This window comes from Pholcus phalangioides, unplaced genomic scaffold (assembly GCF_987345545.1).
Source record: "Pholcus phalangioides strain wild (caught in Gottingen) unplaced genomic scaffold, Ppha-v1.0 ptg000014l_1, whole genome shotgun sequence".
NCBI lineage: Eukaryota > Metazoa > Arthropoda > Arachnida > Araneae > Pholcidae > Pholcus > Pholcus phalangioides.
This window is the reverse complement of record NW_028301607.1, coordinates 11,920,639-11,935,083: the sequence shown is the minus strand read 5'-3', so window position 1 is coordinate 11,935,083 and position 14,445 is coordinate 11,920,639. Positions and strand designations below refer to the sequence as shown.

At 41.3% G+C, this 14,445-nt stretch overlaps 1 protein-coding gene across 1 annotated transcript in view; it reads right to left on the bottom strand.

The window, feature by feature from the left end:
- Positions 1–14,445, bottom strand: part of LOC149078160 (small conductance calcium-activated potassium channel protein-like) — a 190,508-nt gene that overhangs the window by 95,623 nt on the left and 80,440 nt on the right. Inside the window, exon 2 of the mRNA XM_089241748.1 lies at positions 6,767–6,862. Coding sequence (XP_089097874.1) covers positions 6,767–6,862 — 96 coding nt within the window. The remainder of the gene's footprint in view (positions 1–6,766; positions 6,863–14,445) is intronic.

Below are 14,445 nucleotides of genomic sequence, written 5' to 3'. Positions count from 1 at the left end.
GATGCCATGTGCTGCTTGCGCCATCCATACACGGATCCTGCCATCAACGTCATAAAGAAGAAGTCTTGACTCGTCAGACCAAACAAATCTGCTTCCACTCATCAAGTGTCCAATCTCGGCGTTCTCCAGCTCACAAAAGCCAAGAAGGCTAGCGGCTTCGGAGAAACTAGAACTGCCCCTTCTGGACCTTTTGCGATCAGCGGCGATGTGGAGGTAGGTGCTGGCATGATGTTTCCAATGATGTTTCCAATGGAAATAAGGGACCAAGAGTACATCAATAATGCTTCCCAGACCGTGATTCCACCGACACCCGCTTGAACAGTTGTCATGCTGGATGCCATGTGCTGCTTGCGCCATCCATACACGGATCCTGCCATCAACGTCATAAAGAAGAAGTCTTGACTCGTCAGACCAAACAAATCTGCTTCCACTCATCAAGTGTCCAATCTCGGCGTTCTCCAGCTCACAAAAGCCAAGAAGGCTAGCGGCTTCGGAGAAACTAGAACTGCCCCTTCTGGACCTTTTAGAGCGCATACTACATTTGTATTTTGGACATGAGGTTGGGCTGGATTTTTATTCACACAAACACACTCATGCTTTACACATACATGTACAAACTTGTCTTTCTCTTTCACAATGCCTCAGAAAGACTATTTGTAAGTCGTCAGACAGCCTCGTCTGGCTGGGAAACGACGAAATAAATTAAATTCTGTTCTGTAATTATTCGTGAAAATCACGATTCACCTAATAAAACAGTGATGCTAGGCCGGTAGAAGGGTTTCGAACATAGTTTTCCAAACTTTTTTGTTCCATCGCCCCTTTCTTCAGAAATTTTTCTCTCTCATCGCCCCTCCAACTTAAACAAGCCCATAGAATCCAATGGTATAACCGTTGCTTCCACCCCCCCCCCCCGGACTATTCCATCGCCCTCTTTGGGAAACACTGGTTTTGAATAATGCAGGGTGATTCATACGTATATCACCTCTTACAGTTTGCTCCATGAATTTAGAATCACCCTATATAATGTGGTAGGCCAGCATTTCTCAAACTATGATCCACAGGCAGACTTGATAATTCGATTCTAACTGAATGAAATAATATTCAATTGATAATTGCTAAATAAAAATCCGTATCTGCAAAAATGGGTAAAGGTTGGGGAAATAAACGGCTGCTACAAATCGCGGTAAACAAAAAATATGTTTGACGAAAAAAGAAATGGAAATAAGTAGATAACCATATTTCATTCAGAAAAATAAGGTTGAACGGGATCTTAATACAAATACAACGCCACTACAGGCAAAATGTCCAAAGAGGTGGCTGAATCGGTAAAATACGGGACGTCGACAACAGTCATACAAAACGTTGCCATAATTCAGCGAAATCCCCGATTGTAGTTAAAGTCACTGAAAAATTGAAGGGGAAGAAAAAGTTGAACTTGATTCAAATACGTATGATGAATATATTTGTAGAATTTATAGTCATAACTATATCATAATAATTATGAAAACACTGTTTATTCACGATTTCAGTAAACAGTGCAAATCTAAATACGAATCGTTGAAAAAACTTGACAAATGTATAAAACAATTCGTATGCCTCTGCACGCTGCTCGTGACGTCACGCAAGCAGTCCATCCTCACTGAGAATATTTAGGAAAAAAATATTTCGCTGCATGTGCTAAGTATCATCATTATGTGGAAAAGAAATGATCGGGAACAGATTTTGGCGATTTCTGTGCCTCACATCGAATCTCCGTGAGGTATTTGCGAGCGAAAACCCGGAAGATTACGAAATAATAAGAAACGAAATAGGTTTAAAATGTGGCAAACTTTCTAGGGCTACTCTCATGACGTTCAGGTGAACTCAACAACCCGTGCGGAGGCCTTCTATCTCTAGGACAGATATCTTCAAGCTGTTGCTCGCGAGCACCCAATGTGCTCGACGTCCATGTCCGATTTTGTGCTCGCGAGCACTTGATCAACGTTCCAATTGAACACCTTGAATTAATTGCATTCGAGGATTGAAATCATCCAGATTTTTCATACATTCGGATGTCAAACTTGTCGTAAGGGTGCTCTTCTTTTGATGATGATGGGTACAGGCAGTGCTCGAGGCTGGAAAAAAGGTTGAAGAACTCTGCTCTAGGAGGTGCTGGTACTTCCGGTAAGTACCTAGTATAGAGTGTATTTCTAGGAGCTCTATCTATGATAATGTTCTTGTAATGTGAATCATTCGTATTTCTTTCAGTGTTCAATCACGGGGTGTTTTATCTTAATTGACAGTTATACTCTATTGACACAAATGGGAGGAAGGGGCAAGAATATATCGGATGTAACGCGACTGATTTTAGGATGAATCGGGAAAGGACGAAAAAGGTACTTAGCCAACGAGACGCACGGTAATCGCGATGCATAAACGTTCCCGAGACGTTTAGAAATCTTCAAAAAACAAACTAGACAGACGTCTAGGATGACTACAGTCAGTCATTATTTTGCGTTAAATGGGGATATTACATCCCTACTTAACGTACTTACTCTAACGTGGATACTTACATCTCTTAAACTTTCCGTAAGCTAATTGAGATAAGGAGAGGAATTTCTTGGATGGCATCAATTGTCTTGTGCCATTAGGGGGAAAACGGCGAGACACCGTTTGCGACACGAAAGACTCGGAGAAGTTTTAGAGGTAATGCACGAAAAGGGCTAGTCATTGGTCATTTTTAATTTCGAAATGTTTAGTTGAGTCGTTTTCTTCCAGCTAGAATCTGAGCATAATCTTTTGCGTACGTACTTTTCCCGAAGGATGTACTAAAACTCTTTGAATAGTACTGATATGAACGGTTTTGGATTAGTTCTTGACTCTAATGGGTGTTTCTGAAATGCATGTGCAAACTTCCAGGAGAGATAAGATGCACAAAGACAAATCGGAATCATATGCAATTCAGGATTGTAAATGCCTTCATTCATTGTTGTTGATGGCAGCACTCTTCTAGGCGCGAATGCGAGCCGATCTCCCTCCGTTAAAATGTCCCTTCATAGAGAGTGACAGACGTGCAAAAACGGTACAGATTTTCACAATTTACTAGGGCTACGATTTCTATGACTGTATAATTTTATGCATTTTGCATATTCCGCTATTTCTACGCGATAGAGCATTTTTTTCATAATTTTCAGCAAATTTTAGGGTATTTTTTCATGATCTTCAGAATTTAAGGCATGTTATCATATTTTGGAGAATTATTTTGCATATTTTAGCATAACAATGAAGACGGGTTCCCCCCCCTCTCCTAAGCACCCAGAGTATTTTGTGACCCACAGAGCACCCAGAGTATTTTTAACAACATTCTAATCACTCCCAACCCCCAGACTTCATTTAGGAAATCCCCTATACAATAACATCCCGATCAGTGTTCACCAATACGCATCTAGATGCATGCACGAAAAGCCAATTTTACTCTTTCAAATTTTGGGTAATTTTTTCTGAATAGAGTTATTTATTTGTTTTCCATTAAAAACAATACCCCTTCTTTATACAAAACTACCCCCTTAAAATTTTGGGGAGGAGGGAAATCAATCTTCAAAATTATTTTTTCGGATAACATTGAGACCCCCGACTTACGTCACCATGCACTTCCGTCGTCTCACCCTAAAAAGTTTATGGTATTATCTCTGCGAGAAAACGAAATGAAGAGTTTAATTCATAAATCTAATTTAGACTTTAATTTGCTCTCTAAAACCATACCTCCTGCTATATGCGAGATCGTTCTACATGCGAGTAAATAGAGTAAGCTGTTGGTTGGGCATCAGAACCGACTACTACTACTTAACCGTATAATACACACGCCTATACGTGTTGCGTGTGGCCCTAACGATTTATGTTGTCAGATTTATGCTTGTTTCGTGTTATACTGGTGCTCCCACATTTTGAAATAAAAATAGCAAATGATTGAACTCTCATGTTATGTAAGTATCGTGTATAAATTTGCCTGTTCTCTGCGGAATTAGAAACTAACTTCAGTTACCATCGTCACTACTACTACTACTTAACCGTACACGTAAGGGCCTCACACGGGGGGCGGGAACTGAAGTCTGGCAACAACTGATAGGGGGACACCGTATCCAGCGGATCAGCACCTACATTTCTACAGAGCTCCTCACACGAGGATATTGGCATATTGGCGACGAAATATCCTAAGCAACGGAGTCACTTGGCGACTCGTATGCTAGTCGAACTCTAATTCGGCAACCGTCTAGTATTTCTTCACATTTTCGTCGGTCCAGATTGTAGGAGAGGTGCCCGACGCTGAATTTTGTATAACAAGATAAACAGTTATATCATCATCAACAACAACCATTTTCAATCCACTGCTGGATGAAGGTCTCTAAATTTTTCCATTCTGCTCTGTCTGATGCTTTAGCCATCCAGTTGACTCCAGCCACTTTCCTGATCTCGTCAATCCATCTTGCATGGGGACGTCTTCTCGGACGTTTGACACCACGGAGGTACCAATCTAGAATACTTTTGATCCATCTGTTGCCCCGTCTTCTTGTAATATGGTCCAGCCCATTTCCATTTTTAACGTTTAATTCTTTCCATATGTAACTTTTATTTTCTACATAAATGTCTGATGCAAACCTAACCCAAAACACCTATATTTTTCTCTCTCCGTACGGCAGCAGCATAGTCAGCTCTTTAAAGGAAATAAAGCACCTTCATGTTAAAATTCCCTCTAAATATTGGATATTTACAACGTGAATTTCACTTACCTTAATTAAGGATTATTAGCAGTCAGTCATCAGGGCTGATCACAGGCAATAAGCTGATTTATTAATTCCAGTTAAGTCTCTTCTCTAATTCCATATAATACAAGGAATCCGATTCCCGTTGGCCGTATCGAATAGTGTACGATGAATGTTATTTTCGATGTACGGATATACCCATAGTTTTCGTCTATATTTATCCTTTTTTCTGCGGAAATAATAGTGTAGGATGTGATAATTATTTATAATTATAATACAATATCAACTTCATCGCTGATAAGAACGCTAAAAATTTGTTTTTTTTTCCTCTTATCCCGGTTCATGATCTACAGCAGAGGTCTTCAACCTTTTTCTAGTCACGAGCACTGCCTTTAATCCATCGTCGAAAGAAGAGCACCCTTACAGCAAGTTTGACATACGAATGTATGAAATCAGGAGGATTTCAATCCTTGAATGCAATGTGTACAAGGTGTGTAATTGGAATTGTTGATCAACACGGAATCGGATGCGAGCATCGATCACTCTGGATGGTTCAGGGAACACCGTGGTACTCGCGGGCAACGGGTTGAAGATGCCTGATGTACAGAGAGATAAGGAGGTGAACTGAATACTGTGGCATTTTTACTCATTTTCCCGGGTTTTGAAATAATTTCTTTTTAGTAGCGCCGTGTGAGGGAGAATGGGCAACTCGACTCGTTCAAATCAACTCAACTCTGAAGTTGGGGCTACTCGCGAGTTCAATCCGAATATTCCCGTGTGAGGAGGCCCTAACTCGTACTCATTCCTCTGCGAAATTTGTAATGAGTTGGTCACATGCGCGAGCGTGTTGTGTGTGTATACACGTGGTCCTAACGCATTTATGCTGTCGTAATTATTGCTTCAGCCCGTATGTCGCCGTTGTTTCCGAACCCCTGTGCGGCTCAGCCGACCACCATTGTGCTGCAAGAGATCCGGAACATTCGCCTCTGACATATGCCCCCCCCCCCCGACGTTTCGTCCGCAGTACATTTCGTCCCTGAGAATTCGCCCTCTGAAATTTCGCCTGCCCTAATAGTGAGTGGCGAAGTGAGAGGGTAAGAGACCAAGCAGGTGGCTGAGTGACCATATAAGTGACCAAGTGAGTGAGTGGGTGCGTGACTGAATGAGTGACCAATAGATGGGGTGAGGGACCGTGTGAGTCAACAAGTGGGTGAAGTGCATTATCGTATGAGTGAACAAGTGCGTGTGGTGTGTTACCGTGTGAGAGACCAAGTGAGTGAAGTCACTCATACAGTGACTCACTTACTCATACGGACATTCCATCGGTTACTCATACGATTACTCACTCGGTCACTCATACGATTACTCAATCGGTCACTCATACGATTACTCACTCGGTAACTCATACGATTACTCACTCGGTCACTCATACATTAACTCACAAACTCATACAGTAACTCACAAACTCACTTGGTCACTTATATGGCCACTCACTCACCCATATAGTCACTCACACTCATTTACTCATACGGTCCCTCAAAAACTCACTTGGCCACTCACTCGATCACTCATATGGTCACTCACTTGATATATGGTCATTCACTAACCCTTATAGTCACTCACACTCACTTGGTTATGCACTCGGTCACCCATACTCGGTCATCAGGGCAGGGTAAATGCCGGGGGGGGGGCGAAATTCTTGGATCCCTCCAGCAATGGGGGTCCGAACCTCGATCCTCTCGATGCGATATCCACACGACAGCACAGCGGCGAAGAATCAATCATCTTGCCAGCCTGTTGTCCCGAATCTGTGCACCTTACCGATCAGAGCCAGGACAGTTAGATGCGACCCAATGGTGACCCAATCAAATCATATGCACATCCTTAGATCTGCCCCGTAGAGCTCAGAATCAGTTGGGAAGTACAGAGCGAGTATCACGGCAGAGATATTGATCCTGTACATGTATGTGCGAAACCTGTGAGTAATCCAATTACTACTATGGGAATATATCCTAATGTACACTCACCTGAACTTCAAGAGCATGATACGTGAGCACCAGAGCCAGTAGTAACGCTGTCGACACGGATATGACCGTCTTTAGAGCCACTGAGTATACGGAAGCCTGAAAAGTAATTGTTTTTAGTAATTATTGGTGAGATTAAATACATTATTGGCTGGAATAATGAGAAGAGATTCACAATTTGCAAAGAAGACATAATTTACATAAATACTAATTGAATCGTTAGTTTAAAGAAGTGAATGAACACATAATTTTTCAATTAACCACTTCGCTCTAGAGCAGTGTTTCCCAAAGTGGGCAATACCACCCCCCCCCTGGGGGCGATGGAAGTTTCCAGGGGTGGGGCGGTAGAAGCTTTAGGTTTAGTATAGGGTCCTATGGGTTGGATTGATTTGGGGACAATGAGGAGAAATTTTTTTTTTTCAAGAGGGCTCGAGATAGTTTCCCAAATTTTTTGCTCCATGTTCTAGAGCAGTGATTTCCAACGTGGGCGTTAACGGCCCCTTGGGGACGATGGGAATTTTCAGGGGGCGGTAGAAGCTACGGATATAACATAGAATCCTATGGGTTAGATTGCGTTGGGGGCGATGGGAAAATAAGTTCTGAAGAATTGGGCGATGGGACAAAAATTCCCATCGCCCCCAACGCAATCCAACCAATAGGATCCTATGTTATACCCGTAGCTTCTACCGCCCCCTGGAACATTCCATCGCCCCCCAGGGGGCGTTAACGCCCACATTGGGAATCACTGCTCTAGAGGTACACACATATATGAACCTCAGTTTTAACGGTTTTGAATGGGTTTTTCAATGATTCTTTTTTAAAGTTGAGACCTGAGGTATATGCATACCTAAGGCAGGCATTACACTATCAAAGTTTTATAGAACTTGAAAATGCAACCAATAAGCGTATCGGTTACATTCGAGAAAATGTAACCACAATGGCTTATTGGTTGTTTTATTCAAGTTTTGTAAAAGATCTTTTATCAAACTTTTATAGTGCAATGACAGCCTAACTGAAATGGTCCAAGTGAAGATATCGAACAAAACTGATTGATTAAATAAATCAATTAATTAACTATTTTTCTTTTTAAAGGGCATTTTGACACAAACAAACACATATCGATTAAAATGAAAAACAAAAATTTCAATAGTCAGTTTTGGCTCAAGTGCGAAGATGTTCTGTAAGTTGATCTTTATACGGAAAGCAAATTATGCATAAATTTGTCAAATTAGTAATGAACGATATCGCATCTATGTTTGCATGTCATTAGTAAGCCGACTCGTTATCGGTTACATTCTAACAAATGCAACCGATAAGGGGACATTCAAGTATTACGTAAGCAGACTTTAAGCCATTTTTGACCCCCTTGTCAGCAAAATTTCGTCAGCAGCTTAGAATATTTCATATCTTCAAAAAGGGAGGTTGATGACGTAAGCAACCTTCAAACCCCTCCCCCCTTGTCATCAAAAGTCAGCAAATCCGAAACCCCCTCGATGTTGACGTAATACTTGAATGACCCCCAACCTGATTGGTTGTATTTTTCAAGTTTTATAAATGAACGTTTATGAAAAGTTTATGGTGTAATCCTGGCGTAAGACAAAGAAAAAAAAATATGGATGGTCGTGTTAAGGAAGACCACCTTTGAATGGAATTAATCATTGCATATAGGAAATTAACACTGCTCACTATGCTCAAACTTCAAGGCGTAGCAGTTGTCCGATTGAGCTAAAATTTTGCACAGACAATTTTGTAGATTGAAACAAGATGGGGGGAAGGGAAAGGGAGCTAAACTTTTGAAAAGTTGAAAAATAAGGGCTACCGTACTGACCATATGGCCGGTTTTCATTATTTTTTATTTTATTTTTTACATTGAGAAAACAAATGTTCCCCCCGGGGAACCCCCTTATGGCGAATATGATTTACCGGGTAGGGGCGACTTTACATGACCTGTATTTGGCAACTTTACTTATCTTTCGCAATTATTTTGATCGTAATTGACAGCTTTACTTGCTTATGAAAAAAAAAAAAAAATCGTTGTAACTGGCAACATAACATATACATTAGACAATTTTTTTTTGATGTAATTGGCAAATTGACTTGCCATTGGCAATTTTTTGGACTGTTAATGACCACTTTTCTTGCCTTTGACAACCTCATTTGTTTTTGGCAGCTTCTGGCGACATTACTTGTTTTTAGCTGTAACTGACAAGTTTACTTTCCCGAGAGAATAATTGGTGATATCACAGATGGATCTCGATTTCCCGTACTTGTTATGAAAGAAATGTGGCCATACACTAAATATTTATCGGGCTTTGTGTAGTGACACTTTTCTATCGGAACATCTTTCGCTGGCCGGATAGAACCCTCTTGGCAGGCCGCATTTGTCCCGCGAGCCAAAAGATTGTGCACCCGTACCTTAATGGGATTAAATTTGCATATTATTAGAAAAAAAAAACTATGCAGCGCTACGTATCGATAGAAATTTTAACTAAATTTTTTCTTTAGCGAATAACAAATCCGACCCTGACGAGTCCAAGAGAACAAACCGAACCTCATCAAAAATTTTTAAACTTTTTTTAAAAAATTTTTTAAAGTCCGTCCAAGTTTATGGGAACAGTCTATATTTATTTTAATTAATTTTTAATGAGAATAAAACCATTAAATTAAATATTAAATCTCAAGCAATAAAGAAAGCTACACGAGTATGGCGGGCAAACCAACTTGTCCGCGTTTAAACTGACGTGTTTGGAAAATGTCTCTGACGCGGATAGTCGTTCTGAATATTTACGTTATATATATTACTTGTGTAATATGTTACGTTATATATATTACTCGTATTTTGTTTGTCGTAAGAGTCTTTACTCGCTCCGATTTATGTCTCGTCAAAAACTCACCTCCATTAGAATCGTTTGTGGCCATTAAGGATATTGCTTTTTCGTCCTCCTTTTATCCCTTGAGAAATATTTATTCGTTATTTATGTAACTTTTTCTCTCTTTTGATTGCCCAAAACAGTGATATCTCCAGAGTTTTTTGACAAAAAGTAACCATTATGCGGTAATAGAGGCGTAATTATGCGATTTGTTTGTAAATGCGATTTTTTTTTTCAATATTTATGTTTAAAATCTGAGATTCAGAAAAAAAAATACTTCATTAATTTTATATTGTTTAGGTTTATTTTAAAATTCTATATTAGATGTGCACAATATTCGCCCCGCGGACCAAATCTGTTGTAATTTTATATATAAGCCGTCACGTGCGCAGCTCATTGTAAGTATAACGGTTTATCTCATTATAACGGTAATTATAACGGCAGATCTCATTCGTACGTCTGTATGAGGATGCACCATGTGCTATTCTCAGGTGCCACGGGACGCTATATCATAAGTAGGAATAACCTGCAAATGATTAAAGAATGCTGTTGTTGTAAGCCGCTAAATGCGGAGCCAATAGTCGGCAAGGTCTGTTAGATCGCCAATATTACGTCAACGCACCATGTGTTATTCGAAGGAACCCCCATGGGACGCTTTTTAATTCGTGGATATGAACCTAGTGATACAACTGTTGCGTAAGTCGCCGTTATGCGCAGTCATTTAATTATTGGCATATAATATAGGTTCAATTGTTTAGACCGTAGCCTGAATCGCCCATTGGCATAATACATAAATAAGTGCGGTTGTCAAGTATACGATAGCCGTTTGGCGCCGCCCTCATGCAAGCAGTAAGCGTTTTGGTTCAACATTGTACCCAGTTGGCGTCACTTTTAGCTAAGCAGTGCAGCGTACAAGCTCTATACACTACAAGCTCTACACAGTCACTGTAGGCGCAGCTTTCAGTTAAGCCGTGCAGTGTACAAGCTTTACACGGTCACAGTAGGCGCAGCATTCAGCTAAGCCGTGCAGCGTACAAGCTCTACACGGTAGCATGTACGCAGCGCTTTTAGCTAAACAGCGTATTCTACACGATACTACAATATCTACTCGGTAGCCTGTAGGCGCAGCTATATATCTAGTCTTAAAGAGCCAAATCCAGTCCACCAAGGGGGTTGGTTTCATCTGGCTGGCGAAAGGTGTTCTGATAGAAAAGAATCAACACATTCCATAGGAAATCAGTAGCCATGCGAGGCATCGTATGGTGAGTAAAATGCGAGTAAAGTTGCAAACTGTAGATAAAAAAATTGTCAAAAGCAAGTAAAATTTCCAGTTACAGCATAAGAAGCATGAGCTGCGATGAGAGACTTGATTTCTTGAATATGTTTACATTGGAAGAACGCGAATGCCGGAGGGCGGACATGATCGAAGTGTTCAAAATTTTCAACGGGAGGATAGGATGAACCATGAATTATTATGTCTAATTGTCCGAATTTCGGACATTGGCTGAGCCAATATATAACGAAATTCGTCAATTCGCGAAATGGCCGGCCCCGTCACGAATTGGCCAATTTCGGGCTTTGACAATAACATATATACTTTACTGCCAAAGCCACTTCGTGAAGTAGCCAGCCCAGTTGACCAGACCAATGTACGAAACTCGGGCTTTCGCCGGGCTTTAACAAGCCCCTGTATATCGATCCCTATGATTCGGGGTCATCGCCGCGTTGACGTATTATTTGTGTGATAATTATGAACATTTATAATTAGCCATAGCTAACCATAGTTATTATAGTTAGCTATGGCTACCCTAACAATCAAAGAGAAATCTGAACATCGATATCTTAGTAATATGTATATATACTAAATATATAGGAATGTGTAGGGATCGACACATGGGGGTCTTCCAAAGCCCGCCGAAAGCCCGAATTTTAGACATTGACTTTGTCAACTTCGCTAAGTGGCCAACTTCGGGCTTTGGCAGTAACATGTGTATATATTCTTTGTTTTTTTATAGCAACTTTTTTTTTTCAGCCACCTCGTTGGGCATTTTACCTGTTGTGACCTAGTATAAAAAATTGTCAGTAAAGTTGTCAATTATAGCCAAATAAATTCTTAAAAATTTGTGAAGTTGCCTACTATCACTGAGTTGGAGTACAAATAAGCTCCAGAAAACGCTCCAGATCGTATCAACTTCAGTGCACTTGAGTTACATTTTGAGTCATTCAACGGTCCTTTTCTAACGAGTAGTGGATCCCAAGGTCTCGAGAACTCATAAAATATCTAAATAATCTTGAGATTACCCCTCAAATGTCAGAATACTCCTGAAAGAGTACTCCAAAAATAGTGGATAATTAACGGGACAAATCCAGCGTGTTCTTACATGGATTAACATGGATGAAGAGATTTTTTGAATTATTATCGTTCTCCACATTTTATTTTGCATTAATGACACCCAATTATGTGTGCATGAAAAATTATAAGCTTCACATTTTCATTTCATTTCATACCGTGCACCGCCCAGGCTCTATCGGCCATTGTCAATTTTAGCCATTGCCTCGGATGAGGGGGCTGGGCGGTGTCGGGGGCTTCATTATGCATATAAATTACATGAATATATAACCACATTGTTTAAAAAAAATGGTATATACAGATTTAAATATTTCTATTATACAATTTATTACTATGAGTGCTTATGACGTCTTTGTAGCTGTATTGAGCTTGAACCTTTGTTGTTCTCTGCGGCCAAGCACCAGGTCCGGGACACGCCTTCCCTCGTTGGCTTGTTAGCTCGGGTGAGCTCTCCGTCGTGGCCAGGCCAGGTCCGGGACCACGTCCTCCCTCGTTGGCTTGTTAGCTCGGGTGAGCTCTCCGTCGTGGCTAGGCCAGGTCCTGGACCACGCCTTCCCTCGTTGGCTTGTTAGCTCGGGTGAGCTCTCCGTCGTGGCCAGGCCAGGTCCTGGACCACGCCTTCCCTCGTTGGCTCCACGTCTTCCCTACTTGGCTTGTTGGTTCCGGTGGCGCTCTTTCAGATATTTTAAGCATACCGCGGAAATTTCTATGTTTTCCACGTGACCTCTGGTACATTTACAGAGAACTTGAGTAAACGAAATCTTAGTATCAAAGTACTTGAGTGACCCGTAGCACATTTAATGATAAATTAAGTGACCGACGGCACAGTTCCAAAGCATTTGAGTGACCGCGGCACAGTTCCAAAGCAGTTGAGTGACAGTGGCACAGTTCCAAAGCATTTGAGTGACCGCGGCACAGTTCCAAAGCAGTTGAGTGACAGTGGCACAGTACCAAATCACTCAAGCCGCCCGCGGCACATTTACAGGTCATTTAAGTCACCCACGGCAGAGTTCGGAAGTATTTGAGTGACCCTCCGCACATGTAGAGATCCCTTTAGTGACTCGCATCCTTAAATGACCGTTGGTGCTCTTTCAAATCATTCAAGCGTATCGCGTCACATGACTTCCAAGTGACTCGTGATACATTTACAGAGCGCTTGAGTGAAGTGTTCCAAAGTATTTGAGTGATCCGCGGCACATTCAGAAATCACGTTGGTGATCCGCGGTGCAGTGCCAAATCACTCAAGCTGCTCACGGCAAATTTCCAGAACATTTACGTGAGCCGAAGTGCTGTTCCAGAACAGTTAATTAAGTGGCCCGCGACACGTTTTCAAAACAATTTCATGCCCGCACTCTCGTAAAGGGTGAAAACACCCCTTCAAATATTTCATCTAAGACGCATGAATGGACATCCGGTCACTACCATTATCATTAATCTCAATGCATTTCTACAATAATTCTAATATACGTAAGGGCCGACTATATAAGAGCCATAAAATAAGATTTATGTAGGACTTAGAGTGCCAGAGCAGATGCGTGTGTCCGTCCGCCGGTATGCCCGTAGCGACTGATGACGACGACGGTTCCCATTAAACCAGTGATGGATTCCAAGATACTACGTGCATGTGACAGGAGTGATTCACGGCAATTGCATCATCATATTTACGCCGACACTAATCATAATCGCTGTCCTCTTAAAAGGTATGAATTGCCACCATTTGTATTATTAATCTCAATACTGACAGAATTGTCTCATCTAAATTGCGTTTAATCTCTGAACCCATTCCAAGGTACAGGATGTATCAAAACTAATGTCACAAACTATAAAGTGGGATAGCAAATGTCTTGGAAAACGTTTTTCGTGATAGAATTCGTGGTCGGATGTGAAGCGTTGAGGGGGGAAATACAGTAATGAGATATTCAAGACACTGGTTTTTTGTTTAAATGGACGATGCCCTTGCGATTGCCCTATAACAGAGGTGTTTAACCTTTTTTTTTAAGTCGCGAGCACTGCCTGCAAAAGAAGAGGACCCTTACGGCAAGTTTAACATATGAATGCATGAAATCAGGATGATTTCAATCCTTGAATGCAATTTGTACAAGGTGGGTTGGGACGTTGAGTGATCGCGAGCACGAAATCGGGCACGAGCATCGAGCGTTCTGGGTACTTCAGGAAGCACCGTGGTGCTCGCGAGCAACGGGTTGAATCAACACCAGTTATAGAAGATCTTCTATAGGTGGTGCTTACTGAATATGCCTGCCTACAGCATACATGCTCAACCCATGGCTCTCGAAGTCATATGATGAGTCGCTGACCTCGAACCTAATTTTGTAAAAATTTACCTAAGTGGCACAGTGTTTCCCAGGTCACTTAAGTGTCACCACTACTACTAAACCATACATGTACCTCGTCCATATTCCTCTGCGGAACCTCTAACGAATGTTGAATGTGTGTGTAGTGAA